The 20,000-nt window shown below is 46.3% G+C and overlaps 1 protein-coding gene across 11 annotated transcripts in view; it reads right to left on the reverse strand.

Moving 5' to 3' along the window:
• The window catches only part of LOC139376083 (pleckstrin homology domain-containing family A member 5-like), a 238,970-nt gene that overhangs the window by 44,097 nt on the left and 174,873 nt on the right, over positions 1–20,000 (reverse strand). For 10 of the 11 annotated variants that reach the window (XM_071118296.1, XM_071118288.1, XM_071118262.1 and 7 more), the window contains 5 exons: positions 19,134–19,479; positions 16,529–16,749; positions 9,897–10,166; positions 9,392–9,647; positions 9,056–9,139 (listed from right to left, as the gene is read on the reverse strand). In XM_071118296.1, the coding sequence (XP_070974397.1) occupies positions 9,056–9,139; positions 9,392–9,647; positions 9,897–10,166; positions 16,529–16,749; positions 19,134–19,479 (1,177 nt within the window). The remainder of the gene's footprint in view (positions 1–9,055; positions 9,140–9,391; positions 9,648–9,896; positions 10,167–16,528; positions 16,750–19,133; positions 19,480–20,000) is intronic. The other variant, XM_071118271.1, reaches the window with a different exon arrangement.

A 20,000-nucleotide genomic window follows, 5' to 3' on the forward strand; every position in this document is an offset into this window, starting at 1 on the left:
AGAGAAGAGATAGGAATGAGAGAAGAGATAGGAATGAGAGAAGAGAAAGGAATGAGAGAAGAGAAAGGAATGAGAGAAGAGAAAGGAATGAGAGAAGAGAAAGGAATGAAAGGAATGAGAGAAGAGGATTTTGATTTGATTAGGATCCCCATTCGCAGACGCCAATGGCGACAGCTAGTCTTACTGGGTTCCAACACATAATGAAAAAGACATTACAGACTTTACAATTTACATCCAGTACATGTAAAAACATGAACATGTAGTGTGTGTGTGTATCTATCAGTTCCACATACATGTCAGTACATACACACAACAAGTAGGTCACATTAGATAGAAGAGGAGAGGAGAGGAAAGAGAGGAGAGGAAAGAGAAGAGGAGAGCGAGAAGAGGAGGGAGAAGATGTGAGGAAAGAGAGAAGAGCATGGAAGAGAGGAAATAGAGAAGAGGAGAGGAGAGAGAAGAGGAGAGAGAGAAGATGTGAGGAAAGAGAGAAGAGGAGAGAGAGAATAGAAGAGGAAAGAGAGAAGCGGAGAGAGAGAGAGAACAGAAGTGAAAAGAGAGAAGAGGAGAGGAAAGAGAGAAGAGGAGAGAAGACGAGAGGAAAGAGAAGAGGAGAGAAGACAAGAGGAAAGAGAGAAGAGGAGAGGAGAGAAGAGGAGAGAAGAGGAGAGAGAGGAAAGAGAGAAGAGGAGAGAAGAGAAGAGGAGAGAGAGGAGAGGAGAGAAGAGGAGAGGAGAGAAGATGAGAGAAGAGGAGAGGAGAGGAGAGAAGAGAAGAGGAGGAGAGGGGAGGGGAGAGGAGAGGAGAGGAGGAGAGGAGAGGAGGAGAGGAGAGGAGGAGAGAGGAGAGGAGGAGAGGAGAGGAGGAGAGGAGGAGAGGAGAGGAGAGGAGGAGAGGAGAGGAGAGGAGAGGAGAGGAGGAGAGGAGGAGAGGAGAGGAGGAGAGGAAGAGGAGGAGAGGAGAGGAGAGGAGGAGAGGAGAGGAGGAGAGGAGAGGAGAGGAGAGGAGAGGAGGAGAGGAGAGGAGAGGAGAGGAGAGGAGGAGAGGAGAGGAGAGGAGAGGAGAGGAGAGGAGAGGAGAGGAGAGGAGAGGAGAGGAGAGGAGAGGAGAGGAGAGGAGAGAAAGAAAAGGATCGAGGCAAAGGAAAGTTAGGCATTAGAAACAGGCAGACAGGCAGAAAGAGAGACAGGAAAAAAAGAGACAGGCAGAGAGGAAGACAGGCAGAGAGCGAGGCAGGCAGACAGCGAAGCAGGCAGACAGCAAAGCAGGCAGACAGCGAGGCAGGCAGACAGCGAGACAGGCAGAGAGCGAGACAGGCAGAGAGCGAGACAGGCAGAGAGGGAGACTGGCAGAGAGGGAGAATGGCAGAGAGGGAGACAGGCAGAGAGCGAGACAGGCAGAGAGCGAGGCAGGCAGACAGCGAGGCAGGCAGACAGCGAGGCAGGCAGACAGCAAGACAGTCAAGAAAAGACAATGTAAGGTAAATATGTAAATTATAGATAGATGGATACAAGGACAAACTGTTGGAGATGAGACAGGGAATGGGCGTAGATCAGAGCCCTGCACGGGCATGAACTTTACACCCGAGCCCAACCCATGCCCACAACGCTTAGGCCCTACCCTACCCAGGCCCAAATGCTTCTGTCAAATTTAAGGCCCGGCCCTGCCCAGCCCGAAACCAGAAATAACTTCCTCCCTTAGTAAATCCATTAGCTGATCCTCTCTGTCTGTCACTGTCTCCCGGTGCCTAGCTCACTCTGCATGCGCTCTGCTCATGGCAGCTCTGAATCTGTGAGAAACCATAGCAACGGCTTCGCTTGGGCTGCTCCGCTCAATGAAGAGACAGGAGAGCAGTTAGCTACTTTTCATCACCCTAAACAAAGACAACTCAACATTATTATTTTCTTTGAAATAATATCTCCTGCGTTATATCTTTAGGTTGACGCACTTCTGACACCATGTTATGATCTTAGTCAGATGTGACTGTATTGCAGCAGCAGAGCCCGAGCAAATGGCTCAGCTTCAAAATGTTACCCAAGTTATTGATGAGACAACAGACCCTACCATACCCTAGTTAATGATGAAACAACATACCCTACCATACCCTAGTTATTGATGAGACAACAGACCCTACCATACCCTAGTTAATGATGAAACAACAGACCCTACCATACCCTAGTTATTGATGAGACAACAGACCCTACCATACCCTAGTTAATGATGAAACAACAGACCCTACCATAACCTAGTTAATGATGAAACAATAGACCCTACCATACCCTAGTTAATGATGAGACAACAGACCCTACCGTACCCTAGTTAATGATGAAACAACAGACCCTACCATACCCTAGTTATTGATGAGACAACAGACCCTACCGTACCCTAGTTAATGATGAGACAACAGACCCTACCGTACCCTAGTTATTGATGAGACAACAGACCCTACCGTACCCTAGTTATTGATGATGCTACAGGCCCTACCCGGTCCTAGTTATTGATGAGACAACAGACCCTACCGTACCCTAGTTATTGATGAGACAACAGACCCTACTGTACCCTAGTTGTTGATGAGACAACAGACCCTACCATACCCTAGTTAACGATGAGACAACAGACCCTACAGTACCCTAGTTAATGATGAGACAACAGACCCTACCGTACCCTAGTTAATGATGAGACAACAGACCCTACCGTACCCTAGTTGTTGATGAGACAACAGACCTTACCGTACCCTAGTTATTGATGAAACAACAGACCCTACTGTACCCTAGTTATTGATGAGACAACAGACCCTACCGTACCCTAGTTATTGATGAAACAACAGACCCTACCATACCCTAGTCAATGATGAGACAACAGACCCTACCGTACCCTAGTTATTGATGAGACAACAGACCCTACCGTACCCTAGTTAATGATGAGACAACAGACCCTACCGTACCCTAGTTATTGATGAGACAACAGACCCTACCGTACCCTAGTTAATGATGAGACAACAGACCCTACCATACCCTAGTTAATGATGAGACAACAGACCCTACCGTACCCTAGTTATTGATGAGACAGCAGTCCCTACCGGTCCTAGTTATCGATGAGACAACAGGAACTACCCGGCCGGTCCTAGTTATCGATGAGACAACAGACCCTACCCGGTCCTAGTTATTGATGAGACAACAGACCCTACCGTACCCTAGTTAATGATGAGACAACAGGCCCTACCGTACCCTAGTTATTGATGAGACAACAGACCCTACCGTACCCTAGTTATTGATGAGACAACAGACCCTACCGTACCCTAGTTAATGAGACAACAGACCCTACCGTACCCTAGTTAATGATGAGACAACAGGCCCTACCGTACCCTAGTTATTGATGAGACAACAGACCCTACCGTACCCTAGTTATTGATGAGACAACAGACCCTACCGTACCCTAGTTAATGAGACAACAGACCCTACCGTACCCTAGTTAATGATGAGACAACAGACCCTACCGTACCCTAGTTTTTGATGAGACAGCAGTCCCTACCCGGTCCTAGTTATCGATGAGACAACAGGCCCTACCCGGTCCTAGTTATCGATGAGACAACAGACCCTACCCGGTCATTGTTATCGATGAGACAATAGGCCCTACCGTACCCTAGTTATCAATGAGACAACAGGCCCTACCCGGTCCTAGTTATCGATGAGACAACAGGAACTACACGGCCGGTCCTAGTTATCGATGAGACAACAGACCCTACCCGGTCCTAGATATCGATGAGACAACAGGCCCTACCCGGTCCTAGTTATCGATGAGACAACAGGCCCTACCCGGTCCTAGTTATTGATGAGACAACAGACCCTACCGTACCCTAGTTATTGATGAGGCTACAGGCCCTACCCGGTCCTAGTTATTGATGAGACAACAGACCCTACCGTACCCTAGTTAATGATGAGACAACAGGCCCTACCGTACCCTAGTTATTGATGAGACAACAGACCCTACCGTACCCTAGTTATTGATGAGACAACAGACCCTACCGTACCCTAGTTAATGAGACAACAGACCCTACCGTACCCTAGTTAATGATGAGACAACAGACCCTACCGTACCCTAGTTATTGATGAGACAGCAGTCCCTACCCGGTCCTAGTTATCGATGAGACAACAGGCCCTACCCGGTCCTAGTTATCGATGAGACAACAGACCCTACCCGGTCATTGTTATCGATGAGACAATAGGCCCTACCGTACCCTAGTTATCAATGAGACAACAGGCCCTACCCGGTCCTAGTTATCGATGAGACAACAGGAACTACCCGGCCGGTCCTAGTTATCGATGAGACAACAGACCCTACCCGGTCCTAGATATCGATGAGACAACAGGCCCTACCCGGTCCTAGTTATCGATGAGACAACAGGCCCTACCCGGTCCTAGTTATCGATGAGACAACAGGCCCTACCCGGTCCTAGTTATCGATGAGACAACAGGGCCTACCCGGTCCTAGTTATCGATAAGACAACAGGCCCTACCCGGTCCTAGTTATCGATGAGACAACAGGCCCTACCCAGTCCTAGTTATTGATGAGACAACAGACCCTACCGTACCCTAGTTATCAATGAGACAACAGGCCCTACTCGGTCCTAGTTATCGATGAGACAACAGGCCCTACCGTACCCTAGTTATCGATGAGACAACAGGCCCTACCCGGTCCTAGTTATCAATGAGACAACAGACCCTACCCGGTTCTAGTTATCGATGAGACAACAGGCCCTACCGTACCCTAGTTATCGATGAGACAACAGGCCCTACCCGGTCCTAGTTATCGATGAGACAACAGGCCCTACCCGTACCCTAGTTATCAATGAGACAACAGGCCCTACCCGGTCCTAGTTATCAATGAGACAACAGACCCAACCCGGTTCTAGTTATCGATGAGACAACAGGCCCTACCGTACCCTAGTTATCGATGAGACAACAGGCCCTACCTGGTCCTAGTTATCGATGAGACAACAGGCCCTACCCGTACCCTAGTTATCAATGAGACAACAGGCCCTACCCGGTCCTAGTTATCGATGAGACAACAGGCCCTACCCGGTCCTAGTTATCGATGAGACAACAGGCCCTACCCGGTCCTAGTTATTGATGAGACAACAGACCCTACCCGGTCCTAGTTATCGATGAGACAATAGGCCCTACCGTACTCTAGTTATCAATGAGACAACAGGCCCTACCCGGTCCTAGTTATTGATGAGACAACAGGCCCTACCCGGTCCTAGTTATCAATGAGACAACAGACCCTACCCGGTCCTAGTTATCGATGAGACAATAGGCCCTACCCAGTCCTAGTTATTGATGAGACAACAGACCCTACCGTACCCTAGTTATCAATGAGACAACAGGCCCTACCCGGTCCTAGTTATCGATGAGACAACAGGCCCTACCGTACCCTAGTTATCGATGAGACAACAGGCCCTACCCGGTCCTAGTTATCAATGAGACAACAGACCCTACCCGGTTCTAGTTATCGATGAGACAACAGGCCCTACCGTACCCTAGTTATCGATGAGACAACAGGCCCTACCCGGTCCTAGTTATCGATGAGACAACAGGCCCTACCCGTACCCTAGTTATCAATGAGACAACAGGCCCTACCCGGTCCTAGTTATCAATGAGACAACAGACCCTACCCGGTTCTAGTTATCGATGAGACAACAGGCCCTACCGTACCCTAGTTATCGATGAGACAACAGGCCCTACCCGGTCCTAGTTATCGATGAGACAACAGGCCCTACCCGTACCCTAGTTATCAATGAGACAACAGGCCCTACCCGGTCCTAGTTATCGATGAGACAACAGGCCCTACCCGGTCCTAGTTATCGATGAGACAACAGGCCCTACCCGGTCCTAGTTATCGATGAGACAACAGGCCCTACCCGGTCCTAGTTATTGATGAGACAACAGACCCTACCCGGTCCTAGTTATCGATGAGACAATAGGCCCTACCGTACTCTAGTTATCAATGAGACAACAGGCCCTACCCGGTCCTAGTTATTGATGAGACAACAGGCCCTACCCGGTCCTAGTTATCAATGAGACAACAGACCCTACCCGGTCCTAGTTATCGATGAGACAATAGGCCCTACCCGGTCCTAGTTATCAATGAGACAACAGGCCCTACCCGGTCCTAGTTATCGATGAGACAACAGGCCCTACCCGGTCCTAGTTATCGATGAGACAACAGACCCTACCCGGTCCTAGTTATCAATGAGACAACAGACCCTACCCGGTCCTAGTTATCGATGAGACAACAGGCCCTACCCGGTCCTAGTTATCAATGAGACAACAGGCCCTACCCGGTCCTAGTTATTGATGAAACAACAGGCCCTACCCGGTCCTAGTTATCAATGAGACAACAGACCCTACCCGGTCCTAGTTATCGATGAGACAACAGACCCTACCCGGTCCTAGTTATCGATGAGACAACAGGCCCTACCCGGTCCTAGTTATCAATGAGACAACAGGCCCTACCCGGTCCTAGTTATCAATGAGACAACAGACCCTACCCGGTCCTAGTTATCGATGAGACAACAGGCCCTACCCGGTCCTAGTTATCAATGAGACAACAGGCCCTACCCGGTCCTAGTTATCGATGAGACAACAGGCCCTACCCGGTCCTAACCCGGTCCTAATCCGGCTCGGGTAGCAGAACTGTAGTGTAGATGGAGGACTGTGTGAATTCTATGAGGACTATGAATATGTCAGCAACAATGAGTTTTAACATTATTCATGTAGCAGTGTTACTATTAAAGCCTTCAACACTTACAAACCATTTCCTATTTCAAGTGTGGGTGCCCTACATCACTCAAATCCTCGTCTGACATCTAAAATGACCCAGTCAGTAAAGCCTGCTTAGCTTAGCTGTCCCACACATTAAGATCACCAAGTAGTTGGAGTTTCTCATTTTCCCCGGGGGGCAACATCTGTTCAGTTTCTTTTTAGGAAGTCAGCTAGCACACCCACTGTGTGTCTCTGTCCTACTACAATAATCAACAGTCATCACTGAATATGTCAGCAACAATGATTCAAGGGTTAACAGTTTAAACATAGAAATGACCCCCCCCCCCAAAACAATGGTGAATAAAGTGGATGGAAGAGAGTTGAAGACGGCGGCATGGCACACGACTAGAAGACAAGACACAGCAGCGACCTCAGTGGCCCTGACCTTTGGGTTGTGGCCACCATCAAGGTTTAGTTGCATAAGCTGTGCTACAGTGTGCTCCCGGACGCTGTTTAGGTCGGCCTGCTGCCGACGAAGCTTTATCAGCAGCAAGGTTAGCTCCTCAGGCTGCAGGGGGAAGGAAGGGCAGAGGGACAACCAAAGAGGAGGAGAACTCAGAGGTACAGGAGACACGGCAAGGCAGGACCAGGGCAAGATGACAGGTAAAGGGGGCAGGGGGGGGCAGGTCAGGGGTCAAGAGAGCATGGGACAAAGGGACACAGCGGAAGAGAGGAAGGGGGTATAGAGAAGGCAGAGGGAGAAGAGAACAGGTCAGAGAAACACGACAGACACACATCAGGGAGGAAAGGAGGACAGACAGGAGGACAGGTTAGGACCACAGTATAGGCAGGAGACAGTAGGAGGACAGACAGGAGGACAGACAGGAAGACAGACAGGAGGACAGACAGGAGGACAGGTTAAGACCACAGTATAGACAGGAGGACAGACAGGAGGACAGGTTAAGACCACAGTATAGACAGGAGACAGTAGGAGGACAGGTTAGGACCACAGTATAGACAGGAGGACAGGTTAGGACCACAGTATAGACAGGAGGACAGACAGGAGGACAGGTTAGGACCACAGTACAGACAGGATGACAGACAGGAGGACAGGTTAAGACCACAGTATAGACAGGAGACAGTAGGAGGACAGGTTAGGACCACAGTATAGACAGGAGGACAGACAGGAGGACAGGTTAGGACCACAGTATAGACAGGAGGACAGGTTAGGACCACAGTACAGACAGGAGACAGGAGGACACTGCACACCAGCAGAGTAGGTGTAGAGTACTGGATCCCTGTGAGCTGAATGGAAGGTCCCTGTAGCACATCCACCGTGTCCCACTAAGTCACCATGTACCCAAAATGGCGTGGGTAAAGAAATGACAGACAACCCGGCTATGGCTCAGGGAACTGTGAACAACAGGGCTGATGTAGCAAGCGTTAAGGGAGTAAACTCATGTTAAACCACACCACTTGGAACACTGATCTGAGTCCTGTCTAAACATGCCTCTACAGCAGTTCTCTTCTTGGAAGAGAAAGACAGGGGAGTGATTACAACAAAAAATGTATTGTCTTTGGAATTAGCCCTATTAGACCAGAATGTAAAACTAAACAGTCTTTAACTGGAATTCCAGGGTGGTATTAATAGCCTAGATTAAACAGAAGTGAACCTGACAGTGTATCGAGGCCAAGGGCAGGGTACTGTAGGCCAGATCAGGGGAAGGAAGGAGGGGAGGGGGAGAGAGGAGAGAGAGAGAGGTGGGGAGAGGGGGAGAGAGAGAGAGGTGGGGAGAGGGGGAGAGAGAGAAAGGGGAGGGGGGAGAGAGAGAAAGGGGAGGGGGAGCACAAACCAGGATGGGGGGGGTGGGGAGAGGGGGAAAGAGAGAGAGGGTGGGAGGGGGAAAGAGAGGGAGGGGGAGAGAGAGGTGGGAGAGAGAGAGGGGGGAGGTGGGGAGAGGGGGAAAGAGAGAAAGGGGGGGGCACAAACAAGGATGGGAGAGAGAGGGGGGTGGTGGGGAGAGGGGGGGAGCACAAACCAGGGTGGGAGAGAGAGGGGGGAGGGTGGGGAGAGGAGAGAGATAGGTGGGGAGAGGGGGAGAGAGAGAAAGCAGAGGGGGGAGAGAGGGGGGAGGGGGAAAGAGAGAGAGAGGGGGAGAGAGGGGGGGTGGGAGAGGGGGAAAGAGAGAAAGCGGAGGGGGCAGAGAGAGAGGGGGGGGTGAAGAGAGAGAGAGGGGGAGAGCAGGAAAGAGAGAGAGAGAGGGAGGAGAGGGAGAGGGAGGTGGACTAACCGTTTTTCCTTGCAGAGACTGGGCAGTGATGGTCTGGACAGGGATCCCTGCTGGCATGGACCTCCTCTCAGGCGGGTAGGCATACTGTAGGACACAGAGAGAGGTGATCCTGTTGGGAAAGCTGAGGAAGGTGTTTGTCTGCCATATTAAACAAGAGGTTCCTGTACTCCTTTCTAGAGAGTGAGCCGTGGGCCAAAAAAATAGATCATTCTGGAAGCCTCTCTCCCGCAGACCCCACTTTGAGCGGCCCAGGAGTCCTGATTTTGTAATGCTCAACCACTGAAAACAAGGCACTACAAAATGTCTTCATGAGGATGTACGAGGATGTTGGACTACCTGGTTGAGATGTGGTGTCCTGTGTCTTCTGTCTATGGTAACATCCCCCCGGTATACAGGGAAGGCCACCTCAGACCTACTGGAGCTGGGGTTGTAGGAGAAGTGGAGGGGCGAGTAGCCCCCGTACATAGACAGGGACCCATGGGAGGGTGAGGGGGGGATGGAGTGGTGACCGTGACCCTGGTGCTCTGACAGGTTGATCATGGTCTTGGGGCTGGGCAGGGTCCCGTAGGGTCTGGGAGTGGACGACATAGGCCTGGTGAGGAGGACGAAGATGGTTAGACCAGGGTTTAAATACTACCTGAAATATTGTCAAATACTTTATTAACTATGCATTGAGCTTACCGGTTGCAATCGACCAATAGAAACGTTTAAAAGTACAAACTCTACCCCAACTGGCACTCCCAAGCTGGATAAAGCAAAACTTCAAAATCAAATCCCACAAATGGTAAAAAAATTAATAAAAAATAAGATGTACCACTTTCCAAATAGAACCCAGTCATACCGTGTGGGGGTATAGGCCTGCCTCTGCTGCCACTCATACAGCTGCCACATAGTGTCGTCCCTCATGGAGCGTCTCTTGTCTGCAGAGGATAGCCCCAGGCCCAGGCCCATGGCCTGGTCATACATGGAGGGGGACATGCTGCAGATACTGTCCGGCCGGGCCATGCTGTTCCTGGGTAAGGTACGGTAGCCGGGGTCCCCGTAGTGGGGCATGGCTGGAGGGGCTCGGTGACTGGGCATGTTCCTGGGCAGTGTCTGGTACGACATGATGCTGAAGGATGGAGAGAAAGGAAAAGGAGGTTTAAATATGTCATCAAAACAACATAGAAAAACAGGAAATAGAGAATATTGGTTTGGGCTGTAGGTTCATTTCAACAAGCATAGAGGAGGGGCAGGGTAGCCTAGTGGTTAGAGCGTTGGACGAGTAACCGGAAGGTTGCAAGTTCAAAACTACCGAGTCTGTCGTTCTGCCCCTGAACAGGCAGTTCACCCACTGTTCCTAGGCCGTCATTGAAAATAAGAATTTGTTCTTAACTGACTTGCCTAGTTAAATAAAGGTAAAATAAATGATGGAAAACGTATCTCTGGAGGGAAACATTATGAAGAGTTACACACTTCCTTTACATGTTCTTCTGCAAGTCTCTGTCAAACTCATTATGAACGAGCTTACAGCAAGAGGCATTGATCGGGGGGGGGGGGGTTAATCTAACAGACTGCCCACATCACAGTCAGACACCAAATGGCAGTGGTGGTGTAGAGGGGGGGTTAATCTAACAGACTGCCCACATCACAGTCAGACACCAAATGGCAGTGGTGGTGTAGAGGGGGGGTTAATCTAACAGACTGCCCACATCACAGTCAGACACCAAATGGCAGTGGTGGTGTAGAGGGGGGGGGGGGGGTTAATCTAACAGACTGCCCACATCACAGTCAGACACCAAATGGCAGTGGTGGTGTAGAGGGGGGGTTAATCTAACAGACTGCCCACATCACAGTCTGGCACCAAATGGCACAGTGGTGGTTGGGGGGGAGGGGGGTTAATCTAACAGACTGTCCACATCACAGACAGGCTCCAAATGGCAGTGGTGGATGGGGGGGTTAATCTAGCAGACTGTCCACATCACAGTCAGACACCAAATGGCAGTGAAGTTCTTTTCCTGGAGGGTAACACAGTCGGTTATAGACACATTTTCCAAGCTGAACTTCAGATGATATTTTTAGCTTGACCTCGTGGTGAGAGAGTTCATTAGATGCTGTGACCCATTAGCCTGTTAACGTGAATACTTGGTCAGCTGCCAGAACCCATGTATGAGTGTAACAGATATGATTAAACACATCACGGTGTGTGAAATGGTTGAATGTGAACCACGTGTGTCTCTTTGTGCATCTCTCTCTCTCTCTCTCTCGCACACACTCACATGCTTGACAGAAGAGAGAGAGAAGCAACAGCGCTTTAGGCAAAATCTGATTATTCCACCAACAATGCTGTGATTCTGAACAGCTCCACATACGCAGTAGCATCAGACAGTGCAGATAGAGTCAGACAGAGAGCAGACTACTAACTTCACTTACAGAATAACAGACTGTAGACAACAACTGAACACAGAGGAAATTGAGACATCATCCAAGACGACATTTGTATAATGCGACTACTATGTTGGAGAGGGGTGTGGTGGAGCAGGGAGGACATTTTATGGCCAATAATGATAAACGTAGTGTTTTTTAGCTGGTTGAAAACAACAAGGGACAAAAAATATAAAAAAATAAAAATGGAATTCAGTCTGGTTTTTCTTCAATTTGGTGCCCAATGAAAACAACCCTGATGCCTGATGAGCAGTCTGTTAGTCAGTCCGTGTCTCGTTGCTCTGTACTGCCGTTGTTTACCTCAGCAGCTCGGAGGTTTTACTGTATCCATTAATGTCTTCACTGGTTCTGTTGGGCTTGGAGGAAGTTATACTTACTGATTTTGGCAACACAATACATGCAAAAGCATAGATGAAATACACGATGAACTCACGATCGCAGATGGGCAACTGCTGCAGGGTCTCAGGGTTACAGTAGTTACACCAAGTATGTAGCCTGTGTACACTGTTTGTGGCATTAAAAGTGAAGCTATATGAGCAAGAGTTGCCAATGAGGTTTGAGCTTTCTCAACTTTAAATTGCAGTGTTTTGGAAAAATAAAAAGTTTCATCAGAAAATGATAGAGTCTTCTGCTGTTGAAATGTGCTTAAGGCACTCGGTACGGTAGGTAGCAGGTTAATGATGAGAGAAAAATAGGACAGGTACGGTAGCAGGTTAATGATGAGAGAGAAATAGGACAGGTACAGTAGCAAGTTAATGATGAGAGAGAAATAGGACAGGTACAGTAGCAGGTTAATGATGAGAGAAATATTACAGGTACGGTAGCAGGTTAATGATGAGAGAAATAGGACAGGTACAGTAGCAGGTTAATGATGAGAGAGAAATAGGACAGGTACAGTAGCAGGTTAATGATGAGAGAAATAGGACAGGTACGGTAGCAGGTTAATGATGAGAGAAATAGGACAGGTACAGTAGCAGGTTAATGATGAGAGAGAAATAGGACAGGTACAGTAGCAGGTTAATGATGAGAGAGAAATAGGACAGGTACAGTAGCAGGTTAATGATGAGAGAGAAACAGGATAGGTACGGTAGCAGGTTAATGATGAGAGAGAAATAGGACAGGTACAGTAGCAGGTTAATGATGAGAGAGAAATAGGACAGGTACAGTAGCAGGTTAATGATGAGAGAGAAATAGGACAGGTACAGTAGCAGGTTAATGATGAGAGAGAAACAGGACAGGTACGGTAGCAGGTTAATGATGAGAGAGAAATAGGACAGGTACAGTAGCAGGTTAATGATGAGAGAGAAATAGGACAGGTACAGTAGCAGGTTAATGATGAGAGAGAAATAGGACAGGTACAGTAGCAGGTTAATGATGAGAGAGAGAAACAGGACAGGTATGGTAGCAGGTTAATGATGAGAGAGAAACAGGACAGGTACAGTAGCAGGTTAATGATGAGAGAGAAATAGGACAGGTACAGTAGAAGGTTAATGATGAGAGAGAAATAGGACAGGTACGGAAGCAGGTTAATGATGAGAGAGAAATAGGACAGGTACAGTAGCAGGTTAATGATGAGAGAGAAACATGACAGGTAAAGTAGAAGGTTAATGATGAGAGAGAAATAGGACAGGTACGGTATCAGGTTAATGATGAGAGAGAAACAGGACAGGTACGGTAGCAGGTTAATGATGAGAGAGAAATAGGACAGATACAGTAGCAGGTTAATGATGAGAGAGAAACAGGACAGGTATGGTAGCAGGTTAACGATGAGAGAAAGAAACAGGACAGGTACAGTAGCAGGTTATTGATGACAAAGAGAAACAGGATCCCGGCTGACTGGCTTTAAACACACACACACCCCTGCGGACTGTCTATAGATGCTGCGGTGTGATTCATAATTTCTAACAATGGGTCAAGACAAGTTCACTCCCCTCTCTCCCTCTCCTGTCAGAGGATGCAGGCTAACAGAAGAAGAATACATTATTGATCTAATTCAATACATCACTGACTCAGAGCAGACTCTAATACAATACATCACTGACTCAGAGCAGACTAATACAATTCATCACTGGACTCAGAGCAGACTCTAATACAAAACATCACTGACTCAGAGCAGACTCTAATACAATACATCACTGAACTCAGAGCAGACTCTAGTACAATACATCACTGACTCAGAGCAGACTAATACAAAACATCACTGACTCAGAGCAGACTCTAATACAATACATCACTGACTCAGAGCAGACTCTAATACAATACATCACTGACTCAGAGCAGACTCTAGTACAATACATCACTGAACTCAGAGCAGACTCTAATACAATACATCACTGACTCAGAGCAGACTCTAATACAATACATCACTGGACTCAGAGCAGACTAATACAATACATTACTGACTCAGAGCAGACTAATACAATACATCACTGGACTCAGAGCAGACTCTAATACAATACATCACTGACTCAGAGCAGACTCTAATACAATACATCACTGGACTCAAAGCAGACTCTAATACAATACATCACTGGAGTGAGAGCAGACTCTAATACAATACATCAGTGGACTCAGAGCAGACTCTAATACAATACATCACTGACTCAGAGCAGACTCTAATACAATACATCAGTGGACTCAGAGCAGACTCTAATACAATACATCACTGACTCAGAGCAGACTCTAATACAATACATCACTGACTCAGAGCAGACTCTAATACAATACATCACTGACTCAGAGCAGACTCTAATACAATACATCACTGACTCAGAGCAGACTCTAATACAATACATCACTGAACTCAGAGCAGACTCTAATACAATACATCACTGAACTCAGAGCAGACTCTAATACAATACATCACTGGACTCAGAGCAGACTCTAATACAATACATCACTGACTCAGAGCAGACTCTAATACAATACATCAGTGGACTCAGAGCAGACTCTAATACAATACATCACTGACTCAGAGCAGACTCTAATACAATACATCACTGGACTCAGAGCAGACTCTAATACAATACATCACTGACTCAGAGCAGACTCTAATACAATACATCACTGAACTCAGAGCAGACTCTAATACAATACATCACTGGAGTGAGAGCAGACTCTAATACAATACATCAGTGGACTCAGAGCAGACTCTAATACAATACATCACTGACTCAGAGCAGACTCTAATACAATACATCACTGGAGTGAGAGCAGACTCTAATACAATACATCACTGACTCAGAGCAGACTCTAATACAATACATCACTGGACTCAGAGCAGACTAATACAATACATTACTGACTCAGAGCAGACTAATACAATACATCACTGGACTCAGAGCAGACTCTAATACAATACATCACTGACTCAGAGCAGACTCTAATACAATACATCACTGGACTCAGAGCAGACTCTAATACAATACATCACTGGAGTGAGAGCAGACTCTAATACAATACATCAGTGGACTCAGAGCAGACTCTAATACAATACATCACTGACTCAGAGCAGACTCTAATACAATACATCACTGACTCAGAGCAGACTCTAATACAATACATCACTGACTCAGAGCAGACTCTAATACAATACATCACTGAACTCAGAGCAGACTCTAATACAATACATCACTGAACTCAGAGCAGACTCTAATACAATACATCACTGGACTCAGAGCAGACTCTAATACAATACATCACTGACTCAGAGCAGACTCTAATACAATACATCAGTGGACTCAGAGCAGACTCTAATACAATACATCACTGAACTCAGAGCAGACTCTAATACAATACATCACTGACTCAGAGCAGACTCTAGTACAATACATCACTGAACTCAGAGCAGACTCTAATACAATACATCACTGGAGTGAGAGCAGACTCTAATACAATACATCAGTGGACTCAGAGCAGACTCTAATACAATACATCACTGACTCAGAGCAGACTCTAATACAATACATCACTGGAGTGAGAGCAGACTCTAATACAATACATCACTGGAGTGAGAGCAGACTCTAATACAATACATCACTGACTCAGAGCAGACTCTAATACAATACATCACTGGACTCAGAGCAGACTAATACAATACATTACTGACTCAGAGCAGACTAATACAATACATCACTGGACTCAGAGCAGACTCTAATACAATACATCACTGACTCAGAGCAGACTCTAATACAATACATCACTGGACTCAGAGCAGACTCTAATACAATACATCACTGGAGTGAGAGCAGACTCTAATACAATACATCAGTGGACTCAGAGCAGACTCTAATACAATACATCACTGACTCAGAGCAGACTCTAATACAATACATCAGTGGACTCAGAGCAGACTCTAATACAATACATCACTGACTCAGAGCAGACTCTAATACAATACATCACTGACTCAGAGCAGACTCTAATACAATACATCACTGACTCAGAGCAGACTCTAATACAATACATCACTTACTCAGAGCAGACTCTAATACAATACATCACTGAACTCAGAGCAGACTCTAATACAATACATCACTGAACTCAGAGCAGACTCTAATACAATACATCACTGGACTCAGAGCAGACTCTAATACAATACATCACTGACTCAGAGCAGACTCTAATACAATACATCAGTGGACTCAGAGCAGACTCTAATACAATACATCACTGAACTCAGAGCAGACTCTAATACAATACATCACTGACTCAGAGCAGACTCTAGTACAATACATCACTGAACTCAGAGCAGACTCTAATACAATACATCACTGGAGTGAGAGCAGACTCTAATACAATACATCAGTGGACTCAGAGCAGACTCTAATACAATACATCACTGACTCAGAGCAGACTCTAATACAATACATCACTGGAGTGAGAGCAGACTCTAATACAATACATCACTGGAGTGAGAGCAGACTCTAATACAATACATCACTGACTCAGAGCAGACTCTAATACAATACATCACTGGACTCAGAGCAGACTAATACAATACATCACTGAACTCAGAGCAGACTACTACCCTCACACATCCACACCCACCTGTGTGTGTCATCATCCTGGTTGCGTACTCTCTGTGTGCGGACCCACTGTTCCAGCTGCTGCATGGAGTTGGTCCTGGTCAGGGTCCTGGGTTCAGGTTCCCCATGGGGGTACTGGGGGGTAGGGGTGGTGGGGGTCATGCTGCCCTGGATAGAGGGGGTCCGATGGGGCTGGGGGTTGGTCATCATCTCCCCTGGGCTCTGGTCCCCAGCACCGTTCACCTAAAAGTGCAACGATTACATTTTTAACTTTCATCAAATGGCAGAATGACAACAGTCTCTTCCGGGAATAACTGGTGTTTGCAATAGAAGACTACAGCTCCAATGTACAATTAACAGAGTCGCCACTGGTAATGATACATATACTGTATATTACCATATGGTATACAGTACCTTCCATTTTGTTGTGCTACAGCTTGAATTTAAAATGTATTACAGTTACATTTTGTGTCACAATAGTGGAATTATGTTTATTAACATTTTTCCAAATTAATAAAATGTCACGCCCTGACCTTAGATATCTCTGTTTACTATATATTTTGGTTAGGTCAGGGTGTGACTAGGGTGGGTACTCTAGTGTTGTATGTCTAGGGTTGTTGTAGGTCTAGGGGTTTTTGTATGGCTATGTTGGCCTGATATGGTTCCCAATCAGAGACAGCTGTTTATCATTGTCTCTGATTGGGGATCATATTTAAGCAGCCCTGTTTCCCACTTTCTGTTGTGGGATCTTGTCTATGTGTAGTTGCCTGTCAGCACTCGTTTGTATAGCTTCACGTGTCGTTTTTTTGTTAGTTTGTTCAGTGTTCATTCAGTTAAATAAAAGAATGTACGCATACCACGCTGTCAATAAGTATTCAACCCCTTGGTTATGGCAAGCCTAAATAAGTTCAGAAGTTAAAATGTGCTTAACAAGTCACATGATAAGTTGCATGGACTCACTTTGTGTGCAATATTAGTGTTTAACATGACTCACAAAGAAGGGCACCTATTGGTAGATGGGTAAAAATTATGAATTAAACTTCAGATGGTGTATCAGTACATCAAGTCACTACAAAGATACAAGCGTCCTTCTTAACTCAGTTGCCGGAGAGGAAGGAAACCGCTCAGGGATTTCACCATGAGGCCAATGGTGACTTTAAAACAGGTACATAGTTTAATGGCTGTGATAAGATAAATCTGAGGATGGATCAACAGCATTGTAGTTAGTCCACAATACTATCCCAATTGACACTGAAAAGTAGGTAGCCTGTACAGAATAAAAATATTCCAAAACATGCATTCTGTTTGGACAAGACACTAAAGAAAAACTGCAAAACATTTGGCAAAAAAATTTACTTCACGTCAAATCCAACACATCACTGAGTACAACTCTTCATATTTTCAAGCATGGTGGTGACTGCATCATGTTATGGGTATGCTTGTCATCGGCAAGGACTAAGGAGTTTTTTGGAGATAAAAAGAAATGGAATAGAACTAAGCACAGGCAAAATCCTGACGAAAAACCTGGTTTAGTCTGCAATCCAACAGACACTGGGAGATAAAATCCCCTTTCAGCAGGACAATAACCTAAAGCACAAGCCAAATAGACACGGGAGTCGCTTATATACGACATTGTATATTCCTGAGTGGCTAGTTACATTTTTGAAAATGGCCGTCTAGCAATGATCAACAACCAACTTGACAAAGCTTGGAGAATTAAAATAATAATGTGCAAATATTGTATAATCCAAGTGTGGAAAGCTCTTAGAGACTTACCCAGAAAGACTCACATCTGTAATCACGGTGTCACACCCTGACCATAGTTTGCTTTGTATGTTTCTATGTTTTGTTTGGTCAGGGTGTGATCTGAGTGGGCATTCTATGTTGTGTGTCTAGTTTGTCTGTTTCTGTGTTTGGCCTGATATGGTTCTCAATCAGAGGCAGGTGTTAGTCATTGTCTCTGATTGGGAACCATATTTACGTAGCCTGTTTGGTGTTGGGTTTTGTGGGTGATTGTTCCTGTCTTTGTGTTTGTTACACCAGATAGGGCTGTTTTCGGTTTTTCACGGTTCTTGTTTTTGTATATTGTTCTATTTTCATCTTTATTAAAGATGTATCTAAATAACCACGCTGCGTTTTGGTCCGCCTCTCCTTCAACAGAAGAATCCTGTTATTCTAACATGTATTGACTAGGGGTGTGAATACTTATGTAAATGAGATACTGTATTTCTGTTTTTCATTTTCAATAAATTAGCAAAAAGTTGTAAAAATATATTTTCACTTTATCATTATGAGGTATTGTGATGTCATTATGGGGTATTGTGATGTCATTATGGGGTATTGTGATGTCATTATGGGGTATTGTGTGTTGATGGGTGAGAGAAGAAAAGCAATTTAATCCTTTTTGAATTCAAGCTGCAACTCAACAAATTGTTGAATAAATCAAAGGGTGTGAATACTTCCTGAAGGCATTGTACCATAAAAGGAAACAACCGGACAGTCATGATCACTATCCTAGAGTAAATACCAGGATCAGTCACAGCTTAGCTGTTCATTTAACACTGTTGTTAGGTAGGGTATAACTGACTTTGAGCTAGTGCTCCGTTCTCAAATTTGTTTGTGCTTACCTGTGGGGCTCTGTAGGGCCCGTCTGGTGTGATGTCAGCAGGTACAGCAGAAGCCTGATCTGGTTCTAGTTTGATGCTGTTGATCTTGGTGAGCGGCCGGTCCCTCTCTGCCCCTTCCTTCTGAAACCCGTAGCGCTCTGCATCACGCTGCTTCCTATCCTCCTCCTCCTCGGCAGTGACAGTGGTTACCGTGGTTATGGCGGCGATGGTGTGATGTTCCCTGTCGGCCTCGGTCCTGTTCCGCTCGTTGTTCTGGATCTCTGGTCGGGTTAGAACCGGTCTGTGGTTCTGGGTAACGTGGTTACTGACATCCTGAGGACCGCACTGTTCCACTTTGAGCGACCTGCTGGAGAGGAGGAGGGAGAGAGGAAAAGGAGGAGGCAGGGAGGGAGGAGAAGATGAGGCAAGGGGAGGGAGGAAGGATGAAAGAAAATAACAGGAGAGCCAAGTCAGCGATACAAGATACAATTAAAAAACAATCAAGACATCAAACCCAGAGAGAGAGAGAGAGGGAGGGAAAGAGAGAGACAGACAGAGAGAGACATACAGAGAGAAAGACAGACAGAGAGAGGCAGACAGACAGAGAGAGGCAGACAGACAGAGAAAGAGACAGAGAGAGAGACAGAGAGAGAGACAGAGAGAGAGACAGACAGAGAGAGGCAGACAGACAGAGAGAGGCAGACAGACAGAGAGAGAGACAGAGAGGCAGACAGAGAGAGAGACGGCAACACTTCAAATAGAGTTGTAATAACTACATCAGACCAGGCTGACATAAGGCACCAGGGAAACTAGTCACACTGTTTTCACAGATACCATGATTTAATCCTTTCATTTTTCCAGTCAGAATATACCATATAGAAAGTGACC

Source organism: Oncorhynchus clarkii, chromosome 2 (assembly GCF_045791955.1).
Source record: "Oncorhynchus clarkii lewisi isolate Uvic-CL-2024 chromosome 2, UVic_Ocla_1.0, whole genome shotgun sequence".
Taxonomy (NCBI): Eukaryota; Metazoa; Chordata; class Actinopteri; order Salmoniformes; family Salmonidae; genus Oncorhynchus; species Oncorhynchus clarkii.